Raw genomic sequence first — 25608 nt, forward strand, 5'->3', positions numbered from 1 at the left:
TTTCTTTTCTCAAGACAGGGTTTCTCTGTGTAGCTCTGGCTGTCCTGGAACTTGCCTTATATACCAGGCTGGCCTCAAACTCACAGAGATCTACCTGCCTCTGCCTCCCAGGTGCTGGGATTAAAGGCGTGCGCCATCACTACCTAGCATTTTCTAATCCTGTGTCGTAAAATTACTCAAGAATATTTAGTAGTTAGCATTATAAACAGTTACATTAAACAAATTTCTAGAGTAACTCAGGTTCATAAAATATAAACTTTTAAACTGTGCATTCTTTTTTCCAGATTAGTTGAAGATTCAAATGCTGGTTCTTAAATTCGTGTTACAAAGTTTGGAATTCAGTCCCTTCAGGCTTATTCTTGGCTAAATTGGTTAGGGTATTTTATTATGTTACTCAACTAAACCAAAAAGATACTGCTGGATGTTTCTTCCTGACTGGTGAACTGCTAACTAAATGCCAAGGAGCAGTGTGTGTTTCACTAACGGTGGTTTTCCTGATCTCTGTTTACTCATCTCTGTGAATGCTCCGTGTGTGCCAGCCAGGACCTACAGAGGGCCAAGGAGGGCCTCAGGTCCCTGGAGCTGAGTTACAGATGGTTGTGACTGCCCAGCATCGCCCTGCAGAGTGCTGGGAATACAATGCAAGGCTCCGGTGCTCTCACTGGCTTTGCCGTCCTTCCAGCCCCAGTAATGAGTTTTCATATTGAAAATGGATGTTTCTTTAAATCGGATGGATCAAAGCATGCAGGCTCTTTGAGGCAGCACACCAAGAAAGGTCTTGAATCTGAATAGTCCTCCAGTTGAATGTGGAGTACAATGAAAAAGACTGCTCAAGGATGCAAGCTGACACTCTTCAAATAAAAGGAACGAATGTTTCCATGAGAACACAAGACTGACAGTGAAATTATCAACTTTATCAATCAGTAAATCCAAATTTGTCTCTATTTCTGATGATTTAAGAATCAGTTCCAAACAAGTGACAGCGAAAAGCTGACTTGGAATAGTGTTTCATAATTCATAAATTACTTTCATATACAATTGGATAAAACATGACTTAGTATTATTATGGTTATATTATCTGATGTTATGTAAGTAAATAAAAGACTAACCTTGACATCTTGAAATGAAACAGGATCCTGTCCATGGATTTTCATTAGTTCTTGTATGGCCTGTATTTAATGGAAATTAATCCATAAATAAGAAGTGAAGCCCATAATTCCCACCTGCTCAGCCCAGTTCCTGTGCAGTCCCACACTAAGTCTCAGCTTCAGCATCTTTCTGACGGCTCCACTTCCAGTGCGCACCTGGGCGAGTACACCCCTGGCCCTGTCTACACTCACACCGAGCTATCGAGAACTTGGCAGAGGAGGAGGGTTAAGGCTGCAGGCTGCTGTCCCTATTTCCCAAGGCTAGCTCAGCCCTCACATTTGTTTCCAAAAGAGAATACTGAAAAGATGTCTAAGAATATCTGCTTGACTTTACCATTATATATTTCCTAAACATAGAAGGAACAAAACAAACAGACCTGATTTCCACTTTAAATCTATTTACTGTCGGAATCCTTTTAAATTTATAATCCATTTAGGTAAAACTGTCAGTAAGTAATTTAAACCAAACAGTTTAATGTATCTAGGGTAACAACGCCCCTGTACCCAAGCCACACTTACCCTGAAGAAATAATTGAGGGAGAAGACGTTGAGATACCCCTTGTTCTCGATGTCCAGCAGTTTGAACATGTATTGCAGGGCGGCAGGCTCTTTTCTGTTCTCTAAGGCAAGAACAAAGTCCAGGTAGGTCTTATAGTCCTACAGAAGAGAGAACATTCACACAGGGTCTGCAGTGGGATTTTAAATGAGCATCTGCCGAGATGAAGGGATTTGTAATCACAGATGGCAAAGTTAGCTAGTTTTTAAAATATGAAATAAATCTACTTGTGCATTTAGTGTTGGTTGCTAGGAATTCTACGTAGGCACTAATCTAGGACAGTTCTGAGAAACTCAGCTCATTTTTTTTTTTTTTTGAAGATTTGCTTAAACTATAATTTTCTTCCATACTATAGTATTGTCAAGTCAGTGATTAAGTTATTTTATGCTGCCATTAAGTTTATGTCTTCATTTCATTTTAGTTTCTTTGAAGAATTTCTCTTCTCTAAAATGAACATCAGTCTATTTAAATTGTTATTCAGAACTCATCCATGTCTGTGGGTTCAATCACCTGTGGGCTGAAAATATTCAGGTAAAAGTTTTAATTTGCACCCAACGTAGACTTTTCCTGTCATCAGTACTTAACACAATACCACTACATAGCATTTATACTATTAGGGATCACAAGTAGACCACATATGATGTGAGAATACTGGAGCCAGTACATGGAGCATTTGTGGATGCTGATACTACTCGAAATGGATTCTGGAATCAGTCAACAGAATCAGGTCTGAGCTTGCTGGCATGTCTGTAACTCAGAACTCTGAAAGCTGAAGCCAGCACGGGCCTGCAATTATTTCTCCAAAACCAAAGAAACAAGAAATCGGATGATTTCCAATAGGATGAGGAGGTTGGCTCTATGGTAAAGTGCTACCTCACAAGCATGAGGACTTGAGTTCAATCTCCAGACCCATGTCTGGGACGGTGGCGTGCATTTGTGGTCCTGATGCTGGAGAGGTGGAGATGAGGATCCCAAGTGTTTGGCGTCCAGCCGTTCTAACCTAATAAGTGCCTCCAGGTGAACCAGAGATCCTGTCTCAGCATTCCTAAGGATGACGCCTAAAGTTGTAGACCTCTAATACACAGGCATGTAAACTTGTATACACACAAACAGAAAAATTTAAAAAGACGAATGGAAGCTAGAAACATCAACAGAACAGAATGCCTACATCTTGAAAGGGGCACTTGATGATTACTTAACTTGCGTTTTTAATTCATTTTGCTTGTTGAAACAGCCTCACTCACCCCAGGCTGCCCTGGAACTCACTATGTGGCTCAGGCTGGCGTCAAACTCAAAGAGCTTATGTCTCAGCCTCCTGAGAGCTGTAGTTACTGATGTGAGCCACCATGCCTGGCAGAATACTTATCTTATATGATAAAAAAGAATACTCACTTGGAAAAGAACTTCACATTCTTGGAAAAGATTTTATAGACTATAATTAAAAATGATCTTTGCACCAGGCAGTGGTGGCTCATACCTTTAATCCCAGCACTAGGGAGGCAGAGGCAGGTGGATCTCTGAGTCTGAGGCCAGACTGATCTACAGAGCAAGTTCTAGGACAGCCAGACTACACAGAGAAACCCTGTCTTAAAAAAACAAAAACAAGGGGCTGAAGAGATGGCTCAGAGGTTAAGAGCACTGGCTGCTCTTCCAGAGGTCCTGAGTTCAATTCCCAGCAACCACATGGTGGCTCACAACCATCTGTAATGAGATCTGGTGCCCTCTTCTGGCCTGCAGGCATATGTGCAAGCAGAATACTGTATACATAATAAATAAATAAATAAATTTAAACAAACAAACAACAAACAAAGCAAAAACAAGAGTTAAGGAGATGGAGCTCCATCATGGCTTAACTCCATCCACTGAGCCCTCTGTTACTCAGCAGAAGGTATCATTCATGGCAAGACTCCAACAGGCTATGCGCTGTAGAGTCACTTCTGTGCCGCCTCACACCCTGCTTGCACACAGCGGCACAATACCACCAAGAGCTCACTCATCTCTACGGTTATTCCTTAGGCAGCCTTGGTTTGGGAAATTATGTCCTACCGTCTCTCATTTGTTTTGAGATGTTCTACACCAGTGGTTCTCAACCTTCCTAATGCTGTGACCCCAACCATACAGTTATTTTCATTACCACTTCATAGCTATAATTTTGCTACTGTTATGAATCATAATGTAACTGTGTTTGCTCAGATGGTCCTCTGGGGTCATGGCCCACAGGCTGAGAACCAGTGGCTGACAGTCTAGTCCATGCTGACTTCAAACCAGATTTCCCTGAGTTCTGGATTACAGGTGTGCAGCACCTTTCCTATGAGTTTTAATCTGTAGCCTTTTGTTGTTTGTTTTGTAAAATGGTTTTCATACAGCTAAGGCTGACCTTACAGTCATGATCCTCCTGCCTCCATCTTCCAAATGTTGGAATTACCAGCTTGTAACACCATGCTTGGTTCTGCATGTTTTGTTTTTTTGTTTTTTGGTTTTTTTTTGGTTTTTCGAGACAGGGTTTCTCTGTAGCTTTGGAGCCTGTCCTGGACTAGCTCTGTAGACCAGGCTGGACTTGAACTCACAGAGATCCACCTGCCTCTGCCTCCTGAGTGCTGGGATTATAGGAGTGTGCTACCACCGCCCGGCCATCTGCATGTTTTTAATAGCAACAACAGTGATTTTTTTTTTTAAAAGATTTATTTATTTGTTATGTATACAGCATGTATGCCTGCAGGCCAGAAGAGGGCACCAGACCCCATTACAGATGGTTGTGAGCCACCATGTGGTTGCTGGGAATTGAACTCAGAACCTCTGGAAGAGCAGCCAGTGCTCTTAACCTCTGAGCCATTTCTCCATCCCAATAGTGATTTTTAAAATGCTCTTTGGAAGTTTTCTTATCAAAGCTCAGTGTGGTGACCCACCTCTTTAATCTCAGCACTCAGAGGGCAAAGGCAGATAAATCTCTGTGAGTTCTAGGTCAGTGAGGGCTACAGAGTGAGATCTTATTTATTTTTTTAAGGAAACTTTCTTACTAGGCATAGTGGTATATGCCTTTAATCCCCAGCACCAAGGAGGCAGAGGCAAGGTAAAGGCTAGACTGGTCTACATAGTGAGTTAAAGGCCAGCCAGAGCTACATAGTTAGACCCAGTCTCCTACTACCCACTAAAAAATTTTCCTTCTCAAGTATTTTGAAAACATTAAAGGGAATATTAAACAAAATCCCTACCTCTCTAACACCTGTACAATCTATATAGTCTAAGATCTAAGTTCTTAAATTAAGTGTAAGTAGACCTCCTTGTATCTTGGGAGGGAAAAGGTCAACTGCATGCTAGTTATCTTCAGCTACTAATGCAGACCCAGTAATCCAACACGGCTCTCACAGGTGGCTATGGCAGCTCCCACCCGAACCCAGCACTGGGGACTTCAGCAGGAGTGCCTCCACAGGAAGTCCCAACAGTTAAGGCAATGGGCCTGACTTCAGTCAAAGCATATGAACGAGGTCTATGTCAGACCTGGCAATTTAATGACCGAACTATTATATAGAAATAGTCTACAGGCGGGGCAGTGGTGGTGCGCACCTTTAATCCCAGCACTCGGGGCAGAGGCAGGCAGATCTCTGAGTTCGAGGTCAGCCTGGTCTACAGAGGGAGTTCTAGAACAGTCAGGGCTACACAGAGAAACCCTTGTCTGGGAAAAAAAAAGGGGGAATGTTTTACAGGATTTACTGAATGCTCAGATTTTTCTTTTTACTAGCTCCTTATTAGGAGTGTCAGTATACTTAGGTATCCTGACGATGAAATGAGGAAATACTAAATTCTGAGCCCAGAAGGAAGGATTTGTAACTGAATTTCCATAAGAACAGACTCAGAATGTCAAGTAATTCCACTGACTTAACATTTTTAAAAAAAAATGTATTGCCGGGCGGTGGTGATGCACGCCTGTAATCCTAGCACTCAGGAGGCAGGGGCAGGTGGATCTCTGTGAGTTCGAGGCCAGCCTGGTCTACAGAGCTAGTCCAGGACAGCCTCCAAAGCTACAGAGAAACCTTGTCTTGAAAAACCAAACCCCCCACCACCAAAATTTATTTATTATGTATACAGTGTTCTGCCCAGAAAAGGGCACCAGATCTCATTACAGATGGTTGTGAGCCACCATGTGGTTGCGAGCCACCATGTGGTTGCTGGGAATTGAACTCAGGACCTCTGGAAGAGCAGCCAGTGAGTGCTCTTAACCTCTGAGCCATCTCTCCAGCTCCTGACTTAACATTTTAAGATCAGGTTATTAATCACTGATATTAATTTTAAGAACCTGTTACAGACTGGTATTAATAATGCTGAAGGAAGCAAGGCATGCTGGCACATTCCTGTAGCTCTGGCACTTGGGATGGCAAGACATGAGGGTCAAGAGTTCAAGGTCATTCTTGATTACAAACCAAGTTCAAGGCCAGTGTGGTCTACCTAAGACCCTATCTTTAAGACAGATAGACAAACCAAAAACTATTGATTTACATCAAGAAAATAGCTTATAGAAACCGTAGGAGCCTAGATTCTTGAAATTTATCAGCAGATTTCAATACCATTTCTCCATCGTAAGTGAGACACTCCTGGAAAACACGGTCTAAGAAGACATTGGTCATGGTTGCTGTTCCGTAACGGGAGAGTTCTTCTTTACTGAGCATGCCATTGTGATCTTTATCAAGATTCAAATACTGACCTTGCAATAAAGAATATAGGAACATATTCAGAGCCAAAATATTTTTTAATTAATCACAAAGGCTGGACATTAACAAAATGTCATTTTATTACCTAATAGTCTGATTGATAGTAAAGGTAGTGGCTTACTATCAATAGTAATAGTTGGGCCTTCAAATGTTGACTGGAACAACTACTAAGCTAAATTCACACAAAAAGCTCATTATGAAGCTTGTGATTTTTGGCCTATTACACTTACATTTTTGTTTTCAGTTCAACCAGTTAGAACATTCACAGATTTCTAAACTTGGTGGCTCAACAAGAAGCACCCATATGCTTTCAGCTTACGTCAGCAGTAACAGATCCTAAGTGAGTCAGGAGACCATTCAAAATAAAACTATAGAAAACTAATGAGATTCAATAAATCCAAATCGCTCCCCAATACCCGTCTCTGTGCATCCTGACAACAGCATTCTATCAAAATAAGACAACAATAGCTGCTGTTGGAGCCAATGAAAATGAACCAAATTACATTGTTCTACTGAAAACAAAGCATAGCAACTATGCAAGAGTTCCAAAAAGTTCAAACAGTAGTACAGTAAGGACATCTTAGTAATCCAGAGTGCTAACTAACCCTTTGGCGGGGAGAACACTCTGGTCTTAAGGTAAATAGCCTGTGCATAAAACAGAGGTCTGAGTAATGGAACTTGAGAACGGGATCCTACCATAGACCCTCAGGGCGGAAGGAGCAGAAAACCAATTTGTTTCTTGACTCTCTTTGGACAGTTCTTCATCCCTTAGCTAAAGAAACACAGAAATATAATTAGAAAATAGCAATTACCATGTGATAAAATTAAGTAGTTTAATAAATATTTACCTCCAGTAAATCATCTAGGAAGCTGCATGCTAAAATATCTTGAATTTTGATCTTCCCTTTAAAAAATATAATGAAACACAATTTCATTTTGAGAACAACTTATTTTTTAAAGATGTTATTTTACAAAGGCAATTATATAATTTATATGATAAAGATCTAGCTCTTAGATTCCTTATTTTGAAACAATGAAAACACAAACACACACACACACACACACACACACACACACACACACACAAGCAAAGTAAAAACACTCCAACAAAAAGACAAAACAAACCCCAATAACCCACAAAATCTCTACATATTTACTTGGTTTTTTGTTTTGTTTTTCCAGACAGGGTTTCTCTGTGTAACCTTGGCTGTCCTGGAGCTCCCTCTGCAGACCAGGCTGGCCTCATGCCTCCAGTTATAAGAAGCTAAGCAGTAAACTCCTACTAGAATTGTGCTGTCAGAACCTGAAAAGGTCATGTCATATTTTGCGACTAGGGACCATCTTGGTAATGGGGGTGGGGCTGGAGAGACTGCTCCGCTGTTGACGGTAAGGCTCCCATGTCTGAAACACTGCTACCAGTGCCTGTCATCAATGTCACCAAAGCCCCTTCTTTCCTTTTGCCAAGCATGGTGATGCACTCCTTGAATCCCAGCACTCCGGAGGCAGAGGCAAGCAGATCTTTGTGAGTTCAAGGACAGCCTGGGCTAGGCAGTGAGACTCTGCCTACTAACTTAACTAATTAAAAGGGTATAGCTCACTGAAAAATTGGGGGTTTCTATGTTTACTAACCTGGCCACCACTTAGGAAAGAGTAAGACTACATTATAGTAACATGACCCTCAAACACAGTTTTTCATAAAGAAGAGAGCAATTATCCAGTATGCCACACACCACAGATAGCAGATCATAGAATTGTGGAACTCCTTAGAACTGGAAGAAGTGACAGTGACTGGTCACCCAGGTCACATTTTGAGGGATGAAGGAAACTTTTTTTTTCTCTTTTGAGACAGAGTTTTACTATGTAACTCTGGCTGTCCTGGAACTTACTATGTAGACCAGGTCAAACTCCCAGAGCCCGCCTGCCCAGTGTGAAGGAAATTCTTCAGTGGGTAGGTGTGGTGGTTTAAATAGGAATGGCCCCCACAGGCTCCTATATTTGAATGCTTGATCATAAGGGAATGATGCTACTTGACCAGGATTAGGAGGTGTGGCCTTGTTGGAGGAAGTGTGTCATGAGGGGTGGGTTTTGAGGTTTCAAATGCTGCTTGCGGATCTAGATGTCGAATTCTCAGCTACTTCTCCAGCACCATGTCAGCCTGCACACTGCCATGCTTCCCACTATGATGACAATGGACTAAACCTCTGAACTGTAAGCCAGCCCCAATTAAATGTTTTCTTTAAAGTGTTGCAGTGGTCATGGTGTTTCTTCACAGCAACAGAACACGGAGACAGTAGGTGACATCCACCATTGAATAGCTGGTTACAGTCAGTGCGAGAATATTCTGAACTATCCTTATACAAAGCAAAGTATTGTGGCTGTCTTGTACACTGGTCCACTCTTCTGAGGTTTGCCAGATTATGTCACTGACATTAGAAAACAAAGGGAAATGGAAGAGACTTGTCTAATATTGAGATAGTATGCAATAAATAATATCCCCATATTTAAATTTATTTATGTATTTATTTATTTATTTATTTATTTATTTATTTATTTATTTATTTATTTATTTTACCTGTTCTTAGAGGGTCCAAAAAGAAGAAGAACTTCCTAACTGCTGTGCAAACATAAAAAGAATAAAAGGATTTTTCCAGCCCATCTAATTGTGGCAAAGTAGGGATAAGTTCCAGTATGTAGTTTTCTAAGTCCTGGAAACAAAACAAAATGGTTAAATGTCTTGCCTTGACTTCCTCACTATGGCAGACTAGAAACCGGATTTTAAGCCAAATGAACCCCTTCTCCCTTAAGATTGCCTTGCTCAGAGAATTTCATAACAGCAAAAGAAACAACATTAGGACACCAAGGTAATACATTTAAAACTCTCTGGTACACACCTATAGTCCCAATATTTGGGAGGCAGAGGCAGGAGGATCACTGCAAGTTCTAGGCCTGCCCAGCTACAAAGGCTGCAAAGTGAGACTTTGTCTTACAAACTCCAAATGAACAAACACAAGTCTCCTGTGGTGCTTTACATTGATTTTAACAACTTTATTTTTTGCTCTAACCATTCTAAACATGTGTGCCTGGTAGATCAGAGACATCTAAGTTCCTAAAAGAACAGGCTCCTCAACCTGGTGTCTGAATGAGCTTCCCAGCTCCTCCTGCTTTCTCCCAACTTTGGTCTCTCCATTTCCCTCACCAGTGTCCCATGCCTGTACACACGTCCGATCCAGCGGCAAGGTGAGCAGTCTCTCTCTGGGTAGTAGAGGTGGTGGTAGGATGTCCAAAGTGTGAACTGAATGGACCTATTTTCAGCTTTGGGGGTAGTTTTGGGTGCTGGTGGTGAGATAAGGTTTCACTACGTATCGCAGGCTAGCCTCAAACTTGTGAGTCATCTCCTGCCTCAGTCTCTGAAGTACTGAGCTTAACAAGTGCTTCCAGCTTCTTCTACAGTCACCGTTCATCTCGGCCACTATCATTTTTCCCTCACTCTGCTACCACAGACAGCGGCCTATCATTTCTGCCTCCATCCTTTGTTCTTATAATTGCCCATGATTCATCCAGAATGATCTTTAAAACTAGAAACGTGGGGCCTGGCAAGATGGTCTAGTGGGTGAGGGCACTTATAGCCAAGCTTGATGACCTGGGCTCAATTCCCAGGTCCAGATGATAGAGAGAACCAACTCCTACAAGTTGTTCTCTGACCTCCACAAACTCACACGAAAAAAATAAGACCAAAACCCCAAACCAACCCACACCCTGGTAACTCACTGAGACATTCACTGGCTTCTTTTGAATCTCAGAATCACAACCTGAACTCTCCACTCTAGCCTAAAAGGCTCCATATGTAGGCACCATCAACTTCTCTGACGTCACCGCCACTACAGCTTTGGTCTAGCCACACTGGCTCCATTTGTACAGAGACAGGCGAGAGCCCTTTCCTACAATGTAGATCTGAATCTTACAGCACAAGAATGATGCTCTTTCCTTGGAAGGGATAAGATGATGATCAAAACACATATGTGAATAGTTATTAACTCATTAGCTTTATTGATATTTATGCCTAACAGATCTTCTCCCTTAAGCTCTAAAAGAGGACTCTGTTTTGGAGAAAAAAATATAAGCCTAAAAAAGAGCTACATAATTTAGATAACTGCCAAAAATACTTAAGTAGCATAGCCATTTGGGTCAGGAGGTTTTAATCCCATTCCTAACCAGGCCTAATGACATTCGTACCTACAGGATATAAATATCCTCTTGGTAACTTATCACGTCCCTCTAAAACTACGGGTAAAAGCAAAGCCACTTCAGATTTCTCCTCTATTCTATAAAAGAGAAATTTCCTGGTCTTTATCAAAGTAATAAATAATGCATCCATGAAAACAGCCAAGCTGGCGAGGTGAGATGGCTTACAGGCAAAGCGCTTGCTGTGTGAGCCTAAAGACCCGAGCTTGAGTATAAAATCCACGTGGAAAGGTGGAAAGAGGACCAGCTCCATCAAGTTTTCCTTCAGTCTCCACATGTGTTCTGTGGCACATGTGAGCCCTACCCCATCTCTTTCTAGTCCCTAGAGGGGCTGGCTAGGGAGATGGCTCAGTGGTTAGGGCACTTGCTTTGCAAGTGTGAGGACTGGAGTTCAGATCCCAGAACTAAATGCCAGTGGGCGTGGCGGTCCACCTGTAACATCAGCCTTGGAAGACTGACCCAGGAATCTCCAGAGAAAGCTACCTAGCAAACGAGCCATGTGGCAGGCTCTGGGTTTGGTCAAAGAGCCTGACTCCATGAAGAAGAGGGATTGAAGATGATCCCGACATCAACCTCAGGTCTCCATGTCTGCCTGCACACATGCCGAACATGCACAGTTCACACACATACAAAGGAGATGGAAAAACAGAACTCGGAAAGCTTTTTTCTTCAGTAATTGTTCTCTGTCTCCGTCTCTGCCCCTGGGACCTCAGAGATAAGGTCTCAGTACATAGTCCTAACCAGCTTGGCAGTGGTCTTTATATCCTGGCCTCCTAAGCTAGCATTACAGGTATGGGGCACCACTCTATTCTCGTCAACCACTTTTAAAATCTGTTTAAATACATTCTATTTATTCACTGATAATGTTTTGTCATAGCTCAGGCTGGCCTGGAACTCTATATGGAGCTTCAGCTACCCCTGAACTCTGAATAATCCTCCTGCCTCAGCCTCTACAGTACTTGAATTAGAAGCATGTGCTACGATGCTCAGCTTCATTTTCCTTTTAAAAAGATCAAAAGATTTGTTTTTTAACATGTTAACAGAGGTAAAATCAGGCAAACAAAAGTTATGAAGACAAAATAAACTGTATCTACAACTTAGTGATGATTCATGTTAATACTTTGGTATCTATACGTTTATTAAATTGAGATCAATACTCACTGATTCCCGAAGGTACCCTTGTCCAGCAACATCATATAAACTGAGTCCTATTCTTGTCTGATGCAGCCAAACTGATAATAAACAGGAAAATGACAAGTAAATACTCAGATCTGTTCTTGAGCATATGAGAAAAGAGTAAGATCCTGGAGTAGATGTGCAGACCAGTTCCAGAACTCCATAAAGCCATTTTCACATAATTAAGTGACCAGTGATCCCTGAGCCACTTAAAATTGAATTCATTATTTTAAACAAAAGCCTCGTGTACCCTAAGACCGGTGGCAAAGTAGAGCTGCCAAAAGCAGAAACCCTTCTTCCTTTTTCTGGGTCATATGTACTGTCCCCAAAGGGCCTTCCCCGTCAGTCTGTCCTTTGCCAGAAAAAGGAAGAAGGGTTTAAAATAATGAATTCAATTTTAATACTGAAAATCATACCTCTGTAGAGTGCACAGAAGAACCATAATAGCATAGGAAAAAACATGCCACAAGGGAAAAGTAATAGAAAAGCACAGGCCAGTGCCTACTTGATTCCAGACAAAACTCACACACACAACAAATCACCTTTTCGCATGACGTAGTTAAAGAACTGCATGATGGAAATTCTTCCATATGAATCTGTATGAAGGAGTTTGGCAAAGACTTTTGCAGTAAAAAATTGCCTAAAAAAGGAAATAAAAATTAAAATGGTCTACCAGCATAGTACAAAACTGACATCTATAAGAATTAGAAAACAACATAAATTCATACAATTAAAAATCAAAGTAAGAAACAATAAAGACTCCTCATAGTTCAAAATTTGAAACAGTAAGTTATAAATGTTTGCATTCTTCAAAGAATGAGACCTAGGTGCATGCATGCCCTCACCTGCTAAAGCCTGGGCTCAGTTGCCTATCATGACGGCCCCTTGGCCTAGCCACAGTGAGAGGCAGGCTCATCTGCAGGGGCGCCCTCCAGTGCCAGGATGCAGAGTGGGGCTCCCAAGCTGCAGGAGGAAAATCAGTAGGGCTGCTGGGTAGTCACCCATCACATTACCCACCACACCTTAGGAAGGATAGAGAATGAAATTGGAGCGGTTGGTATTCCAGCTCCTGTTTCTGTGTATAAAGGTGGTAATGAAGGGCCGGGTGGTGGTGGTGGTAGAGGTGGTGGCGGCGGCCGCCTTTAATCCCAGCACTTGGGAGGCAGAGGCAGGTGGATCTCTGTGAGTTCGAGGCCAGCCTGGTCTACAGAGTGAGTTCAAGGACAGCCAGGACTGTTACACAGAAAAAACCCGTCTCAAAAAAACCAAAAACCAAAAAGGTGGTAAAGGAACGAACACTGGGGACGCCTGCATGAATCTGATGGATCTGGACACAGCAGCTCCAACAACTGCGACTGTGCCATCCCACCTGGCTCACCGGTACAGACCGCAACAGGGCTTCTAAAGCAGACACACACAGCACTGAGTAAAAATATCAGCCATTCTGAAGACGGTAACACTGAGAAGGAAATTAACCCAAAGCACCTAGAAGAAGAACTCCAGCTGGATATGAGCTTGGTCAGATGAGTGAGAAAACCCCTCTCCCCCAGAGTTCCTTTTCTTGTTGTTGTTTTTTTGAGACAGAATCTCACTGTGTAGCCCAGGCTGGCCTTGAACTCACAGAGATCTGCCTGCCTCTGCCTTCCAAATACTGGGATGAAAGGCGTGCGCCACTATACCCAGCTGAAGAGTTCCCTTTAAATACCGAGTGCACAGCTACTCTCAGCATCAGAACATGCTTAGAAGAAAGGGGGCAGCTGATTGTGCATGCTGTAATTCCAGCACCCAAGAGCTGATGAATGAGAACTGCCACATATTTGAGACCAGCCTGGGCTACAGGGTGAGTTTCAGGTCAGCCTGGGATAGAGCGAGACTGATTCACATCAAATCAAACCAGCCAGGCTGAGCCAACAACAAAAAAACGTTTTTCTGGCAGACTTTCTGAAGGTTTGCCTCCGTCTCTGCTGCTCTCCAATGCACTGGAGATCCATCTATTAAGGAACCCGAAAACCACTACCAGTACTTCTGATGAGAACTGGCTCCAACTTTGCTTACATAGTGAGCACACTGGAGCTTGTAACAGCTCACAGAAGAACCATCACATTCCCAGGGTGGTTCCACCATATTCTGTAAACACAGCATTTCTAGTCTAGTAAGACAAAGGAACAGACACTAAAAGCATGACCATAATTCTACCCATGGGATCAATTACTGAGTATGACCCACTGGTGTCTACTCTAAGCATCTTGTAGTAAAATCTCCTAGGACATTAAATACAGTGTAAATGATGTAATACACTGGCCATGATGTATATAGTATTTAAAAGATTACCTATAACCTTAATTGAGTTCATAGTTCACATTTCAAAATGCTGAACAGCATTAATAGTTTAAAAACTACATTAAAGACTTTGTCCCAAAGGAGTATCATGGTCTACTAACCACATAATAGAAAATATTATGTGTTTAAATGGATGTGGGTTGCTGTAGAGACCATGTAAGTATATAAATTACCATTAAGCACCTAACATCCAAGAAAGCCCACTGGAGTCTGTACGTTCCAGCTCTCGGGTGCCAGTCTCCAATCTGGCTGTGAAGCCAGCCCCTGAGGCGGCCAGCTCTCGGCTGTAGACACACACTCCATCTTCTGCTCATGTAGCCCTGGTCAGCGGAGTCTACCATCTGGTTTACCTTTGTGTGCCCTTAAAACTGGCGTCACAGTGAGTGAATCTGATTTATATTTATATCATATTTATATTTAAAAGGCTATAAATAGGAAAAAGTAAATCTTTGCTATGCTAAAAAGGAATGAAGACGGGCTGGAGAGATGGCTCAGAGGTTAAAGCTGGCTGCTCTTCTAGAGGACCTGGGTTCAATTCCCAGCACCCACATGGCAGCTCACAACTGTCTGTAACTCCAGTTTCAATGGATATGACACCCTCACACAGACATACATACAGGCAAAGAGCACCAATGCACGTAAAATAAATAAATAAGCTGGGTGGTAGTGGTGGTGCAGGCCTTTAATCCCAGCACTCGGGCGGGAGGCAGAAGTAGGCAGATATCTGTGAGTTCGAGACCAGCCTGGTCTAAAAGCAAGTTCTAGGACAGGTTCCAGAGCTACACAGAGAAACCCTGTCTCAAAAAAATCAACCAACCAACCAAAAAAAAAAATTTTTTTTTTTTCGAGACAGGGTTTCTCTGTGTAGCTTTGTGCCAAAAAAAATTTTTTTTAAAAAGGAATGAACAAATTAGAATCATTAAATGGCATTATTTTGTTTATTCTTTTTCTTTTTTCCAAGACAGGATCTTGCTGTGCAGCGTAGCACAAACTAACCTTGAATTTACAATCCTCCTGCCTTAGCTTCTAGAGTGCTAAATGACAGGCATATGCTACCATGTCCAACTTGGTATTTCCCCCGCTGCGCCCCCTCCCCTTCCCCCACCCCATCATCCTTCCCTCTATCTCCCTCTTTTGAGATGGGGTCTCACTATGTAGCTCTGGGTAGCCTGGAATTTGCTATGTAGAGTAGGCTGGCTTCAAAGTCACAGACATTCACCTGCTTCTGTCCACTCAGTGCTGGGGGTGTATACTGCTATACTCAGTGGTATTATTTTTCTTAATAACTTCATAGCACCATTTGTTCTTGCTGTAAGATTTATTATATTTCATTAAGTTGACTGCTTCAGTTTCCAGAGTACTGGAATTAAGTACCACTATGCCCAACGTATCTTATTTCTCTCTTTCATCTGAGACAGGAACTCACTGTGGAGCCCAGGCTGGCCTTGAACTTGTGACTATCCCCTGCATCAACCTCTCATGTGCTGGGCTTACAGACAGGTGCCACCACACCCAGCTTTGTCTTATTGCTCTTTCTAACTCCACACCAACACTTTTGCATGCATGGTACAGTACATGTTTGTGCGGCTGTGGGCATATGTGCATGTAGGTACATGCAGAAGCCAGAGGTTGATGGCAGGGATCAGTGCTCTCCACCCTATTTGTTGAGACAGATTCTCTCACCAAACATGGAGCTCACTGATTTGAGTAGCTGGATGGCCAATGACCTTGACAGATCTGCCCACCTCTGGTCTACCAACACCGTGGGTTGCACACATATGCTACTGTACCCAGCTTTTATACGATCACTCGGATTCCGACAGGCTAAGCCATCTCCCCAGCCTCCAATTTTTTTCTTGACTCTAAATAATTTTATCACATTTCAGTCACTTAAACTAGTAGGCCAAACGTCACTCCACTGACCCTCGAGGCATAAAAATGTCTGCCACGGTCCTCTTTAAATCCCATTGTTCTTACTTGCACTTTGGTCCAGCCTTTTCTCCAACCTTCAAAAAATTTTCATAATTGATCATTGCTTCCTCTCCAATCATAGGTGGTATCTGGTGTTTATCCAGCAAAAACCATAAGTTCTTAAGAGAATTAGGGAAATGGAAATGTTACAAGTTAGCGATGGATTTAAGAATGTAAGTGCACCGTTTCTGTCTAATAAAGGTGAATCAATGCCCCGTTACTTTGATGACTAATAAAATAACTGACACTTATTGTGCTTACTAAAGTTTAAGCTTCCAAAATACATTGCTTCTTTAATCCATGTATCTATCTAGTGTAGGCAGCTATCTACTTTACACATGAAAATTCAAGTATAAAGGTATCAAGTCCATTGCCTAAAGTCACACCATGGCAGGGGGCTAGGATTTGGACTTCTGTTTTCCACCCTGACAACCCACTAGGATTATGTGGAAACTTAAGAAACAAAACCTTAAGAGCACTATCCTTGGACATCAGGCCATGCAAGTTCAGCAGCTGATTCTGGTACACTTATACACGCCCTGTTTCAGAAACCTATGGAGTACTACTCTGCAGCGAGAATTCAAAGAGGCATAACAAAATCCTGCATGACTTAAGTATAAGAAAGAAATGGGTAACAGCTAAAGCCATGTGAGTCCACTTGTACCTGTAATTCTTCATTATCTAAGAGTTCTCTGCTTTTCCTCTGTAGAAAGACAGCTCTAGATTCCTCTCTTAACTTCTGAAGTAAGACTTCATCTTCCGCGGGCAACTAAAATCACATTGGAAAAGTCACCTTACATCAATATCAAATGAAATAGTCTGGGTAGCCAGCCTGCTGAGACTATATCACCGAACAGTATTCTTCCCACTAATACCTACAATAAAAATTAGAAGAGCCTAGAGCTCAAAAAAGGGGGATTAACAACTTTACCTTCTTGTACCAACTTACTGGTACAAGCTTTTAGTAGATTCAAAGTATTTTCTCACAGTGATAAATCAACTGTAATAAAATATACAAAATGTTCGATGTAATCCTTTGTTTTAAAAAATATATGCTTTGGATCCCATTTTTGAAATTACATTTCATTTACAGATTCAGGAACTTCCACTTAAACAGCACTTACCCTATAATAAAACCGAGGAATGGTCTTATAGAATTCATTTGTGTTTTTTCTACCTCCTTTCCATTCTGAGTAGTACTTGGTAAATAAATCCATTTCTTCATCTTTTAATTCTTGTTCACTTTTTTTCCCTAGTAACAATAGCAAAAAAAAATAATAATAATAAAAGTGAGAAAAAGCATAAACACCAAATATTATTTTTACTCAGGATAGCCTAGTATCCTAGGCTAGTTAAAACATCTGCAGGGACAAAAAGGCCTGTGTTTAGAAACTGAATGGACTAACTTGAAATACTGCCTTCCACTGAAGTAGCCTCCTTACATCAACCACTGACTTGTCCAGTACAATGAGAATCAGGGTGTTCCCTGTACTTGTGTTTATCATTGAAGCCTGCCTCTTCCGCAAGTCACTGTCTCATTTAAAAACCTTTAAAGTGTTTCAATTCATCCTATCACAAGTACTTGCTAGGACGAGGAGGATAGCTCAGTGGTAGAGTGCTTAGGTCGCATATACAGAGCCCTGGGTTCAATTCTCAGTGCCAGAAACAAGAACAGACACCCCTGAGCACCTACTGTACAGAGTCCTGTGCTGGACACTGTGGCTAGAGGAAGCAGAGCAGGCACAGGCCCTGACCTGATACAATTTTGGCCCCATGACCGCATGACCGCAGTTGGTCTTTAATAACAAAACAAAGAGCAGCACTGTCTGAGGCTCAAAGCTCAGAGCTCTACTGCCCTCCAACCTGCCTGCTGTTGACAGGTAACTTAATCACGGAGCCATTTTTCTTTATTGAGGATAAACATCTATGGAAACAGTGTGTACTGAGGTTCCAATCCTGGGTTGTGTGCACACTGTGCCAGCACTCTACCACTGAGCTACACCCTAGACTCCAGGCTTCTTTATTTCTTTAATAGGTCTCACTCTGTCCCTCAGGCTGGCCTCAAGCCTGTGACTAGCCCGGTGTCTCAGCCTCCCCAGAGCTGGGATTACAGATGAGAGTGACCACGGCTAGATCCCAGATCCCTGCTAACTCTCTTCCGAAAGCACAGGCTCTAACACACGTCCAAATCACCTCTGTTCACTCAGAACCTCAGGGCTGTCTGCACGCCAGCCTCACTGGGCTCTTCAACTCTACCATCTAGTTTCTCAAAAACTGTTTTTCCCCAGGTGGTGGTGGTGCACGCCTGTAATCCTAGCACTCGGGAGGCAGAGCCAGGTGGATCTCTGTGAGTTCCAGGCCAGCCTGGGCTACAGAGTGAGTTCCAGGAAAGGCTCCAAAGCTACAGAGAAACCCTGTCTCGAAAAACCAAAAAAACAAAACAACAACAACAACACTATTTTTCTGTCTCATTTTCTTTCAAAGGTGACACTGGGGTTCTTCAGTACTTTTCACACAGCACTTCTGGTACCAGTCACGTTAACTTTTAACCTTGAACCAAGCCGATAGTTTCTTTAGTATGGTTTAGTACTATTGGAGAAAACTGAAAAATTTTGCAAATAAAATGGGAATTGAAAAGGACCAATGAATTTAGCCATTAAGTGGTCACTAATGATTCTTCACAAGCAGGAATAAGAGACAGTAAGGTTTTTGTTGTTGTTGTTGTTTTTCCGAAACATTCTCCGTGTAGTTTTGATGCCTGTCCTGGAACTTACTCTGTAGACCAGGCTGGCCTCGAACTCACAGAGATCCGCCTAGTTCTGCCTCCCAAGTGCTGGGATTAAAGGAGTGTGTCACCTCTGCCCAGCCTGAGAAAGTTTCTTAACTGGGAAAGTTACCAGCATGTTTATATGCTAATGAAAATGATTAAGAAAGCCTGATGATGCAGGTGAAGGGCTATCCTTAAGAATACATCTTTGCGAAGGCAAAAGAGATTTAGCACATGGATGGGATCTCCTGCACTGATGTCAATGGATGGGATTTCCTGCACTGATGTCAACGGATGGGATCCATGACACTGAAGTCAATGGATGGGATCTCCTGCACTGATGTCAACGGATGGGATCTACTGCACTGAAGTCAATGGATGGGATCTCCTGCACTGATGTCAACGGATGGGATCTACTGCACTGAAGTCAATGGATGGGATCTCCTGCACTGATGTCAACGGATGGGATCTACTGCACTGAAGTCAATGGATGGGATCTCCTGCACTGATGTCAACAAATGGGATCTACTGCACTGAAGTCAATGGATGGGATCTACTGCACTGAAGTCAATGGATGGGATCTCCTGCACTGATGTCAACAAATGGGATCTACTGCACTGAAGTCAATGGATGGGATCTACTGCACTGAAGTCAATGGATGGGTTCTACTGCACTGATGTCAATGGATGGGATCTACTGCACTGAAGTCAATGGATGGGATCTACTGCACTGAAGTCAATGGATGGGATCTATGACACTGATGTCAACAGCTTTAAGTAGGACTATTAACACTATCCACACAATCTAGATAATTTGTTAAATGCTCATGGCAAGTAGTAGTATTCCTAGTACAGGTGAAGAGAAACGTAGCAAACATTGGTGGGGAGCAGGAGAGAGAACTCAGTAGGTTTAAGAGCAGCAAACGCTCTGTAGGTTTGCTGCTCTTGGAGAGGGCTTGGGTTTGTTTCCCAGCGCTCACACGGCAGCTCACAACCATGTGGAACTCCGGCTCCAGGGGATCCCATACCCTCTTCTGGCCTTTGCAGGGACTAATGGCCAACTGAGGGCAGGACAGCTCTCAGCCTCACTCAGAACCCGTGGCTCCTCCCAGCACTTCTCACCCCACCTCCTGCCCTAGAGGTCCCAGCCCAGGGGCTGGGCTTCCCTCTCCAGCCTCTACAACTCCTCCGCTCTGGAGTTTGGCTCTGCTCTTGGCTCCCATGTGCTCTCTTGGTCGCTTGCCCCCATCTCTCCTCTCTCTCCCTCCCTCTCTCATGGCCTGGTCTACTCTGCTGGCCATGCTCAGTCTGGAGCCTTCCAGATGCCTCTGGCTGACCTCTCCCTCATAGCTACAGTAAAGCCTTCTCCTTCATTCAGCAGGCACTGCACACATACGGCACACTTCCACGCATGCAGGCTATCACAACATGCTTGTTAGTGGTAATGGAAATGAGTGAGGAGGAAAGAGAAGATTGATAACGTATATGAGAGAGGATACAATTGAGGAGAAGCCAGTGAATATATGAAAAGGAATGTAATCTAGTGAGGGATTGGAGGGACTCAAGCAGGAGTAAAGACAATCCTTTTCTTTTCTAGAGACAGGGTTTCTCTGTGTAGCCCTGGCTGTCCTGGAACTCGCTCTGTAGACCAGGCTGTTCTCAAACACAGAGATCCACCTGCCTCTGCCTCCCAAGTGCTGGGATTACAGGCGTGCGCCACCACAGCCCGGCGGTCCTGTTTTTCTTTTTGGTTGTGAGTCTAGCTTTTAATGGCTGAGACCTCTCTCTAGCCCGGTTCTGTTTTTCTTTAGCCCGTTCGTTTCAGATGCCTGGGTGCTGGTGTGGAATTAAATCCTTTAATTTAACCAGACTGACCGGCAAGCCAAGTGTGAAGGACCGGTGAACGAACAATGTAAAATGGACTAATGACATTTAAAATGGAGAACGAGTTAAAAGGCGGCAGGCACTCGGGAAATTGGGGCAAGGAGGGTCTAAGTCAAGACTGGCCCGGGCTACATGGTAACACCCTGTCTCAAGGGGGAAGCTATAAGGATGAATTATATTGGTAAGATCGAAGGGAACCAAGGGTCTCAGTTACTCCTCATAAGCCTAAGATGGTGGAAAACGGGGGCCACAGTCGCGCTTTTGGTTCCCTGTAGGTCACCGGCCAGGGAAGTTTGGGCCGGCCCTCTGCGCATCGCTAAAAGCGCACTCCACTCCGGCTCCTTCGTCAGGTTAGTTTACCGGACGCGGAAAGCAGCACTCGTACTTCCTCCCCCGCCCCATTCACCCCCCCGCGCCACTTCTAGCCTGGGGCGGGCGATCTAGCGGGCGGTCCCTCCGGAACTCACTCTTCGGATCCTTGTTGGGCGACGCCAGGCGCCTGCGGAGCACGTCTTTCCAGTCCATGGCTGACTCCCGCTCAGAGGACCCTACATTTGCGGGTTGTTAACCGCTCCACCCACTACCAGCTCCGACGTCAGACGCCACCAAGGCAGGTGGAAGTTAAGAAGGACGCCCGGACGCCATCTTGGACCCGGGCGGAAGCCTTGGCTGCAGAAGGCAAAAACCGGAAAGGTGTGTCTGTTCCGAATACGGCGATCACGCTAGCAGGGGCGAAAAGCAGACATGAAATAGATGAAAAATTATTCTCCTTATGGGAGTGTCCCAGCTCACCAAACCTGATCTTAAAGGCCAGCAAGAAGCCCGCGTGAGCTCTTGGCTGTGGGCCTTTCGGCGCGTGCGCACCACAGGATTGCAGGAATCCATTGGCTTTTCCGACTTGAGAAAAGCACTTTCGTCACATTTTGTTCTCGCTCTTGGAAACCTTAATGGTCTCCAAGATTTAACAGAAGCTTCAGCAGCCGTCTTCAGCCCTCCTGGATACTAAAAGCTTCAAAACCGCCTTTCTTTTTTCTGTTTACCTTCGTCAGGCTCAATAGAACGCCTGCAACCAAGCCATTCAGGCCCTGGCGGCTCGTTCAGCGCGGTGCCTTGTGGGTACTGTAGTTTTCACCGCATTTATGGTTACTTTAAGCGTGCGTGGTGTGGTGAGTGTTGAATTAAGTGAACTTCGTTCGTCGGCCATTCGTACAGTTAAGTCTAAGCTCTTTCTGGACCTCGCTTTCTTCCCAGTGATGTTTATGACACGTCCTCCCTGTTCCCTCTTCTCTGAGGCGTTTTAGGGCCTGGAGAAAGTGTAAAGAGCAAGGGACCCTAGACTGGATTTTCTTGCTACGGGTGGGGCTGCGGTTGGTGGTTCCTGGTCGAGGTTATTTTATTTTCCTGTTCTAGTGCTGTTGGTATCTTGCCCTTCAGGACTGTTGTGATGCGCATAAGACAAACTAGCAGGTCCTTCTTGTGCTTTTTCCTCAGATTCGAAAATTGGAATGTAACAGGCACCTCAGGATTCCCGTTCCGCCTCCTGGTTTAGGGATTGCTATTGGTGTTAGGGACCCTGGATCATTGTTTAATGGAGAGAACTTGCGTGTTTTCCTTGCAATTAAATCACTCCTAAAGCACATTCTTAATTTGTAAGGGAGAAACCAGCAAAAATCTCCTTTTCAAGAACTGTGCTTAAACCACCAATCTCCTAATTTTCCATAGCGGAGTGGAGCTAACCCTCATTCAATTCACTGCAGAATGACCTTCTATTTACCTGGTTTTCGGAGCTTTCCGAAACTTTGGAAGAGTACCCCTTACTTTGAGCTGGGTCCCGCGAGCTCTCCTGTCTCTCTCTTTCTCGTGGTTACCGGGAACCAACACAGATGGTTTTCTGTTAAAAGCACGTCCCTTCCAAATGACAAAGCAATGAATCTGCTGGTTGCCAAGGCTAGAGCACTCAAGAAAGGAAGTGACAGGAATAGGCAAGTTTCTCCTGATCATTACTTTGCTGCTGGAGCCGCTAAGAAGAGGTCACAGGTCAGTAGCAACCCTCAGCATCGAGATCATGCCTTGCCACGCGTGCGCGCTCTCCAACTTCCAACTAAACCCTTGAATTCCGAAGAGTGGAACAAACTTAAAGAAGAGTTCAGTGGGAAGGCCAGCTTTGAAGACTGGGTCATTTCCCAGATGGTGCGCAGCTGTAGCTCTATAGATGTGGCTAAGTCTCTCTTGGCATGGGTAGCCGCAAAGAACAATGGCATTGTAGGGTATAATTTGCTCGTCAAGTATTTAAGTCTCTGTGTCTCTCATAAGCAGACATCAGAAGTTATTGATGTCTATGAAATCATGAAAGCCAAGTACAAGTGTTTAGAATCCGGGGCTAACACTCTTCTCATCCGGGGACTGGTCCACTCAGACAGGTGGAGAGAGGCCTTGCTGCTCTTAGGAGACATTAAAAAAGTCATGGTCCCTTCGAAAAGGAACTATAATGACTGCATAAAGGGAGCCCTCCTCCATCAAGATGTGAACATGGCTTGGAGTTTGTATCAGGAATTGGTAGGTCATAATCTCATTCCTCTGCTGGAAACTTTAAAGGCCTTCTTTGATTTTGGCAAAGACATAAATGATGATCACTATTCGAACAAACTACTGGACATTCTTTTGTATCTAAGGAATAATCAGCTGTATCCTGGAGAGTCATTTGCACACAGTATAAAAGCATGGTTTGAAAGGTAATCTTGATTTTGTGCATGTGTTTTTATCTCAGTACCTATATTTTAAAAGTAGACCATTTTCTGTGTTGTTTATTAGCTGGTGAGACTCATTTTATTCAGATTGGGCTCTTTCCCATCTTGAAGTAAGAATTATTTTACCTTTTGGGGGGGAAAAACATTCTCTTAAGAGAGTGGTAGGAATAATTTGTGTTAATCTCTACTTGTCACATAAATGGAAGTTATACAGTACATTTTGTTTTCATAGAATAGATTTCTTTATTTCTGAGACATCTAACATCAATAGTGGGCAACATCATAGCAAGAAAAGGGCTTAGCTGTGTAGGGGTATGCACACTTGTATGCGAATGCATACTCGCAGCTGTGAAGAACACAGTTTGACTTGGGGTATCTTTTATCAAAGTCCACCTTACTTTGAGACAGTCTCTTACTGAACCTACAGTTAGCATTTTGTCTAGGCTGACTGGTTAGCAAGCCCTGAGGTCTGCCTGTCTCCACTCCCATATTTCTGGGGTTGCAGGTACAGCCTTCATGCCAGGCTTGTACATGGGTTCCAGGGATCCGACCTCAGATCTTGCTTGTGCAGCAAACACTTTATTAACAAATGATCACATTCATATTTTCAAAAATAGTGATGGAAATAATGTGCTCATAGTTAGCCCATGGTCCCATGTCTCATCACTTAGAATGATTCGAGTGGGTGGGGCAGTTCCTGATCAATCCTGATACTCAAGCCTGTCCCGCAAGCCGCTTCCAAGTAACCACTCAGAGGCTTAATATTAATTATAAATACTTGCCTGATAGCTCAGGCTTATTACTAACTAGCTCTTGCAACTTAAATCAACCCATTTCTATTAGTCTATGTATTACCACATGGCTCGTGGCTTTACCTGTCCTCCAGCATGTCTTGCTCCCTCTGTGTCTCTTGGTGACTCTTCTGACTCCGCCCTCCTTCTTCCCATCATTCTCAGTTTGGCTTTCCTGCCTCACTTCCTGCCTGGCTACCGATGAGAGTAATACATATTCACAGTGCTCGGAAGGACTGTCCCACAGCATCCTGCCATTTTATTTTGCATCTTTCCTTGTCTGGCTGTTCTCCCAAGCTCTCCTTTGCTTTGGCTCATGCCACCAATGCCATAACTGCTGAATGCTTCAATCTTTAATCTCATTTCTTCACCATTAATTTATTTCAGGCCGTTTCCTAAAAGCTCCTTCCTTCTTTTTTCTCTTTTTATTATGTATCATGTTTACAGAACTTGTAGGTAGAAATCATGGCTAGCGATCTTAACGAGTTTATTGAGAATCCAAAGAAGAGGAATAAGAGTGTGAAAACCTTGGAGTTTAGGGTTTATTCTGTTTTCAAAACACTGGGTTTGGAGTAGAGTTTTAGAAAAACAAGTATCAAAACAATGAGAAGAACTGGTGGGAGAGAAATTAAGCTGGAAAATAGGGATATTTGTTTGAATGCAATTTTAGATTTGGGTGAGAGGTCACGAGGTGCCAAATTAACTGTTGAAGGAAAGAAGGCAGTAGGCCCCATGATCAGTAGGAAGTAATGGTAGTTGAGATGCTTGAGAGAGTAAATCAATAGATAATTTTGGATGACTCCAATCATGCTAAAACCGTGTGTATTTCTGGCGTCCTGTCTGTTGGGATGTCATTCTCAAGCTAACAAGGAATACCGTTCCTGGCAGTGGTCTTCCAAGGTAGCAGCAGCACAAGAGACTCCACGCAGGCGCCATGTCTAACAGCTTTATGAAGACAGTTAGAGCTGAGTGTGACTGAAATATTATCTCTAAGCTGGGTGGTGGTGGCGGCTGAAGCGGTGGCACACGCCTTTAATCCCAGCACTTGGGAGGCAGAGGTAGGAGGATCTTCGTGAGTTCGAGGCCAGCCTGGGATACAGAGTGAGTTCCAGGAAAGACTTCAAAGCTACACAGAGAAACCCTGTCTCAAAAAAAAAAGAAAGAAAGAAAGAAAGAAAGAAAGAAAAATATTATCTTTAGTTTTTGCATACTTCTAGTGAAGGTAGATTTAGACTTGAGATTTGTTGTTGTTATTGTTTCAGACTGGGTCTCTATATAGCC

At 43.4% G+C, this 25608-nt stretch overlaps 2 protein-coding genes across 6 annotated transcripts in view; one reads left to right on the forward strand and one right to left on the reverse strand.

The window, feature by feature from the left end:
• The window catches only part of Ppp2r3c (protein phosphatase 2 regulatory subunit B''gamma), a 25261-nt gene extending 3367 nt beyond the window's left edge, over positions 1-21894 (reverse strand). Inside the window, exons 1-13 of one of the 3 annotated variants that reach the window (XM_036206515.1) lie at positions 21830-21894; positions 21257-21511; positions 17264-17391; positions 16804-16908; positions 16146-16258; positions 12371-12468; positions 11814-11884; positions 8983-9115; positions 7259-7314; positions 7107-7182; positions 6267-6403; positions 1668-1805; positions 1110-1169 (exon numbers count right to left, since the gene is read on the reverse strand). In XM_036206515.1, the coding sequence (XP_036062408.1) occupies positions 1110-1169; positions 1668-1805; positions 6267-6403; positions 7107-7182; positions 7259-7314; positions 8983-9115; positions 11814-11884; positions 12371-12468; positions 16146-16258; positions 16804-16908; positions 17264-17391; positions 21257-21314 (1173 nt within the window). In that variant the 5' untranslated portion in view covers positions 21315-21511; positions 21830-21894. Of the gene's footprint in view, positions 1-1109; positions 1170-1667; positions 1806-6266; positions 6404-7106; positions 7183-7258; positions 7315-8982; positions 9116-11813; positions 11885-12370; positions 12469-16145; positions 16259-16803; positions 16909-17263; positions 17392-21256 lie in introns of all 3 variants that reach the window. The other 2 variants (XM_036206514.1, XM_036206516.1) reach the window with 2 other exon arrangements.
• LOC118595743 (protein only RNase P catalytic subunit) overlaps positions 21228-25608 on the forward strand; it is a 97792-nt gene continuing 93411 nt past the window's right edge. For 2 of the 3 annotated variants that reach the window (XM_036206509.1, XM_036206512.1), the window contains exons 1-2: positions 21228-22000; positions 22281-23521. In XM_036206509.1, coding sequence (XP_036062402.1) covers positions 22548-23521 — 974 coding nt within the window. In that variant the 5' untranslated portion in view covers positions 21228-22000; positions 22281-22547. The remainder of the gene's footprint in view (positions 22001-22280; positions 23522-25608) is intronic. The other variant, XM_036206511.1, reaches the window with a different exon arrangement.

The sequence above is a fragment of the Onychomys torridus genome, chromosome 14 (genome assembly GCF_903995425.1).
Source record: "Onychomys torridus chromosome 14, mOncTor1.1, whole genome shotgun sequence".
Classification (NCBI taxonomy): domain Eukaryota; kingdom Metazoa; phylum Chordata; class Mammalia; order Rodentia; family Cricetidae; genus Onychomys; species Onychomys torridus.